This window comes from Eucyclogobius newberryi, unplaced genomic scaffold, assembly GCF_026437365.1.
Source record: "Eucyclogobius newberryi isolate DKJ021-1_F unplaced genomic scaffold, fEucNew1.0.hap1 SCAF_579, whole genome shotgun sequence".
Taxonomy (NCBI): Eukaryota; Metazoa; Chordata; class Actinopteri; order Gobiiformes; family Gobiidae; genus Eucyclogobius; species Eucyclogobius newberryi.
In genome coordinates, this window is record NW_027316255.1 from 1 (window position 1) to 7578 (window position 7578).

At 39.8% G+C, this 7578-nt stretch overlaps 1 protein-coding gene across 1 annotated transcript; it reads left to right on the forward strand.

Moving 5' to 3' along the window:
- Positions 1-1216: 1216 nt before the first annotated feature.
- On the forward strand, positions 1217-7578 carry LOC140346074 (mitogen-activated protein kinase kinase kinase 15-like; the record flags this gene model as incomplete). The annotated part of the gene is made up of 4 exons (XM_072432323.1): positions 1217-1329; positions 1651-1757; positions 3951-4027; positions 6122-7578. Coding segments are annotated over 4 exons (391 nt in total), but the record flags the coding sequence as incomplete, so codon positions are not given.

The window sequence follows — 7578 nt, forward strand, 5'->3', positions numbered from 1 at the left end:
ATCAGTGACTAATAACCACCGCAAACAACAGGCAATATCTATCACACCATCTGTCACTCTCATGTCTGAAAGTATTTCATGTATTGTACTCTTTCAACAACTGAGAACGTATCCACTGAATGTTTGAGATGATCAAATAAACAATTGGATTTAGTTGAATACTTCACACTGAAGAGTGAGAGCATTTCCTGTGCAAACAACAAAATATTCAGACTAATGTGTACATAAAACCTGCTAAAACCCTGCAGTATAGTTACAAATCTAATCACAATAGCAGTGTTTGTCAGAAAAAATATTAATTAGATATTTTGCTCGTACTGTAAGCTTAAAATATGCAAAAATACTCCTAATATTACTACACCATTGTTTAAATTATTAATCGTTCTTATCTTTTTTACTTATTATTTATGTATGTATTTTATTTCCTATCAATTACCAATTCCAAAATCAAAATCACAAAATCACACAATGCCTAAAATAAATACACTTTTATTTGTCTATTAAGTCCAAAAATAAGCTGTGATCAAACATACAGCTGTTTTATTCATTCCTATTTTGTCTAATATTTAATTATTTTTTTAATTTGCCTTTATTAAAGTGAAATATTAAAACTGAATTTGTTCAATTGAGAAAAAGCTGAATTTCCCTGCAGTTCTCAATAATACGTATTGTTTTTGGATGGTCAGGTTTTAGTATCGAAAGTCTCATCGAAAGGCTGTTGGGTTTTGTTTTGTTAATCTTTGCTGAATGTCGACTGTGGGGCGTGTCGCTGAAAGTTCAAGTCAATGTTAAACCTGACGCGCTGTGATGAAATTCTTTACAATTTGAACTTTTTTTTACGATTTTCTAATATTGCCTTTATTTGGTGTATTTATACCTGTTGTACATACAGTATGAATGATAGTTTTACACCAAGAAAAGTCTACACTAGTAAAGTTTATGCAGATGTTTTTGCCTCTAGTAATATTAATGCATGTGTGTGTGTGTGTGTGTGTGTGTGTTTGCTGGGTAATTTCCTAGTGTGGTGTGATGTCATCAATTACAAACAGGAAGTGAAATCATAAATCTAAAAATGTGCTATTCTGTGACAATTTTTTTTATTTTATTTTTGGGCAAAATTCTGAATATATTAATTTGAATTGCATTTTAGTTCAATGAGTCGTCCGATCACTTAAAAACACTCCACACCTGACCCCATGACGCTGTGGTGTTGCAGGCTGCTGGAGGAGCTTCTCCAGAGGGAGCGAGAGTACCAGCAGGTCCTGAAGGCCACACTGCAGCAGAGGGCCCACGACATGGAGCTGGTCCGGGTGCGGCACAGACCCCCAGGTACACACAAAACACACACACACACGCACACACGCACCAGCACACACAAGTACGCACACACACACACACACACACACAAAACACTCACACGGACACACACACACACATTCGTTGTGTGTGTGTGTTATGAAAAGATGTTTTCGTTTTGTTACGATCATTTTTCATAGTTGATTAGTTACAATTAGCCCATTAATCGTTCTTCATTGTTCCTCTAAGCTCCACTCAGCAAAAGATCACAGTCAATGTATTTTAAACTCTAAAATTCACTCTTCTTCTTCCTTGTTGATCCAGCTTTGTAACATTCACATCTCTCTGTTCCAGACATCACATTGCCCTCCATCTTCCACATTCCAGCAGATTTCGAACCTGACAAGGAGCTCACCGATTGGCTGAAAGAGCAGGGTGCGGATCCCAACACTATAGACAAGGTTTGAGTGATTCAGTTATTCAGCATTAGCTCATGCATCTTGTGAACCGCATGCCGTGGCATTACGACAGTCAGAATATGTGTCAACAGCAGCTCTTGTTATGTTTAGACCGTTTTTTTAAATGGTGAAGATTTATGGTATTTGAAACATTAATTAAAATGCATTTATATCCCGATTTCAAGACAGATTTGCCTCTCTGTGAGTTCCGTGGCAATTCTGTTATCGCTACTCATCGGTTCGTGGCTCTAAAACCTCAACGCGGTGATTTAGTTTCATTTCAAGCAGCTTTACAACGGCCAATGAGAGCAGCCGGACAGCGCCGGGCTCGACTGCCTTGTGACAGCTCTGAAAACTGTTGAAAGACCAGCGCGGAGTTTGTGCAAAGCATTTAGTTTATCGTCACCGCTACGATGACATTAACAGGCTCCTTACTGCAGTTTGCACCGCTCCTGAGGCCTTTATAAGCAGGAGTTAATACACAGACATTACAATAGTTTGTGTCATGAAAAGGCAGCCTTTTGTTCCAGTAAAAATACGTACGTGCAAAATTCTTTGACTGGTCTCCTGCGTGAAGGGCGATCGTCTGGCCTACTGAGCTAAACTGACTTACCTGTTTAAACTGATGGATGGATGGAATAGTCTCACTTCACCGATCACTTCTTTACGTAACTTACTTCTGTTTGTATTTCCAACATGAACAGAGCCTTAGGCCGCAGTTATTTTATTACTTGGTTTACGGATTTTTTAATAAAATATATTGCACAGGCGGGCGAAATATAAATATAATTTCAATTTCAAAAGATGTTTTCTTCCCGGGTTTGCCAAAAACGCACGTGTAACAGTCAATAATATAAGATCCATAGTAACAGTAGATTTAGCGTGTTTTAGACAGGAGTTTGGCGAGAAATTGCTTCACGCACTCTTATCTTTTGACTTAATACCGTGACTTAATACCGCTTTTTACATTTAATTTAATGCTATTTTACGTTGTCGGCGGTACTTTATTAAAAAAAAAAAAGATAATAATTAATTTTATTTATATTGTAGAAATCAATAATCTAAGTGCGGCGGATCCGTAAACCAAGTAGTAAAATAACTAAGGCCTTAGCTAGAAAAAAAAAGTCTCTAAAAGTCTGCTTGTTGAAACTTGGCGCTGCTGTTGCTTCGCTTCTCCTCTGCACATGCTCAGTTAGGGCTAAACCAGAAAACAAAACCAAGATTCTCACTCACAGGTTTATTTAGTATTAATGTCCGCGCTGGTTCTAAAAGCTCATGTCGGAGGGCGGAGCATGAACGGACCTCTGAACACGGCCACAGACTGAGCCGCTGTGGGAGAAGAAGAATCATGCTTCCCGCGCAGTACTGCCCAGCGGCCTGTAGAGGTCACTAAAAGACGCCGTGACTTCAGCCAAACTTCAGCAGCAGAAGTGAGGGGGAAACGGGCTTATTTGGATATATTTCAGTTAAAGTTAAATATAGTTGTGACATACGGCAATTTTGGATTTCATCGGTCAATTTTATTTGTTTGATAATGTTTATTGTCAAACATTGTAAATGAATAAATACATAAATATAATGCAACAGCAATAGAAAATATTTTGACAATACAGTTGAGTTTCCATTTGTTTGAAAGGGAGCAGGAAGAAATCAAATCAGTTATAATCCTGCCCCCATTGCCGCTTCACGCCGCTTCACGCCGCTTCACGCCGCTTCACGCCGCTTCACGCCGCTTCACGCCGCTTCACGCCGCTTCACGCCACTATTACATTCTCACGTATGTGTTTTCTCTCTGACCCCATCCTGATAACGTGACACTGTCGCAGTCCTTCGCTCGTAGCAAATCTTTCCTGAATGACCCCTGTGTGGCGTCGCTGTCCTTCCTGCGAGTAAGAGAATAATAAGTGTTAAAAAGACGAAAATATGGAACTGTTTGTTGTCTGCGTGTGAACTTAACCACAACCGCATTGTAAAGTTACATAATGTTTTTTCCATCGCAGTTAGACTCGGGCCTACACCCCTGTCATGTGAAATCAACAGCCAAATTTGAATATTAACTGATGCCAAAACACACAGCACTGATTTGTGAATGGAAATGTGAGACTAATGACTTTCGCGAGACTAGCCTGAGGAAACATGCGCTCATAAATATTTCTCATACCTGTCAACGGCTCAATAATGTATTTTTTTCCACAGTTCGTGCTTGAAGAGTACACGCTGGCTGACATACTCAATGACATCACCAGAGACGACCTCCGGTGCCTCAATCTAAGGTAAACTCGGTCGATCAATCATGTTTTGTTTGACAGCAACAGAACAAATGTCACAACTTCACATCGTCAAACAAGAAACGCACAGATTGTACGACGGTAACAACAACTGAACGGCTGCACGACGATCAGAAACGCAAGTACAAGCAACGTCAAATGAAAGAATCGAGCCTGATTGCACAGCTCTGTTTGAGTTGTGCCACGAGCGGGTCAAACACAAAGACACAGTAAAAGTTTCGTATGGCTCTCATGGAAAGCGTGGGACTTTCCTGCCACTGTGTACACGCTGCCTAATCGCATATTTTAAATGTTTGCATTTTGATCTTTCTGCATTGGTCCTTGCCAAAAATGACATCTGCTTCGTGTGATTGTAACAGTGGCGTGCGGTGACTTTTATGGGCGTGCAAGCAGATATGGGGTGTTCAATATTTAGTGGATAACACGAATGTTAAAGGTGCCATAACATGCTTTTTTTCACGTTTCGTAGTCTATCCTAAGTGTATAATTGATAATAATAATAAGGGTTGTGCAACACCCTTAACATAATAGTTAAGAAATATCACCCAGACCTTGGACCCCCTCACCAACCCGGAAATGCAAACGGCTTGGTTTGATATTCGCCCCCACCCTTGCGAAGAGCGATCTGGCTCCCCCGCCCAACCCGTGACGTAGTCTCAGAGCGTGTGTGCCCCGCCCACCTGTGACGTAGTGTGTGCCCCACAGCTGTTAGCTCCGCGGTGCAAGTGAGTGAGAAACGATAGAACTTCAGATCAACACTACTTTGAGACTAAATAAATCTGGTATTTATTCTACAGCGTGCGCAGATGATGACGAGTGCCTGTGGTTATGACGCGTTCTTGCCCCACCGCCCGTCAGTTTGGAGATTCGAGGAAAGGAAATAGTCTGTAATATAGCTAAAAACTGCGGTAATCAAAAAAAAAACACTCTGGGTACATATATGAAGCACAAATAGCAATGTAAGAAGGTTAAAAGCTCTGAAAAGTCGATTTTGCATGTTATGGGACCTTTAAAAAATAATGAAATAAATAAATATCTAATACGATTTCCTGCTGATTGGATCTAAAAAGCTGATTTCCTCGTCCAATTCCTCACACACGTAAGCGCTCTATGTTGTTAAATGACCTCCTGTATTTCTAACTTAAGTCTAATCAGTATAAACGTGAACAGAGCCTTGACCACAAACACAGACTTGTCTCTAAAAATTGTTTTATAGTCTGTTCGTTGAAACTTGGCGCTGCTGTTGCTTCCCTCAGCAACAGCAGCGCTGTTGCAAAACCTGCAAACATAATTGATTCTCACACAGGTTTATTCAGCGTGTTGTGAGCTCAGATCTACTATGGGTTTGAGGCCGTATGGTCCTCAGAGCATGTGCAGAGCTCTAAAAGAAGCTGCTGTCCGCTCTGGCTCTAAAACCTAATGTTGGAGAGCGGAGCGTGTAAAGGCCTCTGAACACGGACACAGACTGAGCAGCTGCGGGAGAAGAAGCCCCAAGCTTCCCGCAGTACTTCTCAACGACCTGTGGAGGCCACTAAAAACACTTCAACCAAGCTTCGGGCTTATTTTGATATATTTTAAAACAATTTATAGTATATATAGTTGTGACTGATTGCCTTGATTGCCTTGATTGGCCTGACCGCACAACACTGCATTGTAAATACGCAGAATATACATAGCGTAGTATAGGATTCATGTATTTCAGCTTCCTGTTTATCAGCACCATTTCGAGTACTACCATACCGTCCATTTGTTTTAAAGTGGTGAATAGTATGAATAACCTTTAGCAAACTGATTATTTTCTCATTTAGCAAAATATATTATAGCTTTACTGATGCACTTAACATATGCTCTGATTAGCTAAAATGTTTGGTGTATTTTATCGCGCCCGAATTGAATATTTACACTTTGCAATCGCGGTTTAAATGTTCACCGAATGATTTCCCACACACCCAGTGACGTCAGGAGAAATATTGCGAGTCGTAGTAAAGTAAAGTCTGCTGAGTCGTCGCTTTGCTGTCGATCGCGTCGCGTCTACTTTCCCCGTTTGTCGTGGAGTTTGACGTGTTTTTCGCTTCGCAGGGGCGGAGTCCTCTGCCGCGTTTGGAGGGCGATCCAGCGGCACAGAGAGAGGCAGAGGCTGAGGAGTCCCGAGCGCTCCAAGCAAGATGCATGATGGGAAAATAATGGACCCTGGGGAAAGCACGCACACGTCCACACACTGCCCGCTGCCATTTATCCCACTCTTTGTCTGTAAAGCCTGATGTCTCTGTTAGCCTCGCGTTTTTAGCATCCGTAGGTCTCAGAGCGGCGATAGATTAGCTTTGTTGCCGTGGTAATTAACAATTTAAAACGAAATATGAGAGAATATTGGTCTATAGATATTCATAGATGCCCATTGCTACAATCAGTGGTGGAAAGTAACAGAGTACAAAGGTAAAAGTACTGTATGCAAGTATAATTTCTCAGTATCTGCACATTTTTACACTTTTTTAATACATTTTTATAGATCACTCAATAGTAAAAAGTACTAAAAGTATTTGGTTTGAGAGGTAATTTTGAGCAGATTCATGGTAAAATTATATCTACGTGATGTGAGCAAACAAAAGTGCACGTATAAAAAGTCTTGAAATATTGACAAATTCACTCAAATGTCTCCGGATACTTTTACTTTTTTCTATAAGTAACATTTAAACATGTACTTCAACACTTTTACTCAAGTACATGTGGTTTTGCTCCTGTATCTTTACTTTTACAAACAAACGGAGTACTTCTTCTACCACTGGCTGCAACTCCATCACCTAACTGACAAATGAATGTGTTTCTTTCATGATATTTATGTCATTTATCACCAGTAACATGTTAAAGAGGATATTTAGTGTCACCAGAGCATCTGAAATCTCAATTTAAAGCTCAGAAGGCAGTTTTACACGCTAATTATCATCTAAAATATAACACAGATTGCACATTGCACTCATAAATGACTTTGAAATACACAGTAAACTGAAACTGGAGTCCCTCAAAACTTTAAAGGAAAAAGAGGTACATTTATATCCAAGTTTTTTTTGTTTTTTGTTTTTACCAAAACTGTGGTTGACAATGAAAATAGTGAGATTATTTAAAACCAAAATATTGCGTTAGTTGGAAATGTGATGTTTTGATGGGTGAAATTGGTATTGAAACCAGTTTAGCTCCAGCCACTGCATTATATATATACATTTTACTGCAGTTTTCAGTCAAACTATTTGTCTGAACCCTCCTTCATGAATAATGCTGTTTTTGCCTTTTAAAACCCTACGTGCCTCCAATAATTGTACTTTTTTATCAACACGCACTGGTATTTATGTGAACTTGTGCCTCCCTGGATAGACACGTCATCAATATTTATTTATATATGTCAAATTGGTTTAGGCCGGTCAATAATCTTTCCTCTTTTGAATCTTCTACATGTATTTTTCTATTCCAAACCGGAAGGTCAAACTGTGTGTTGTGCTTCGGCGAACGCTTATGAAGTGCAATAAATATGAAGTTACACATTG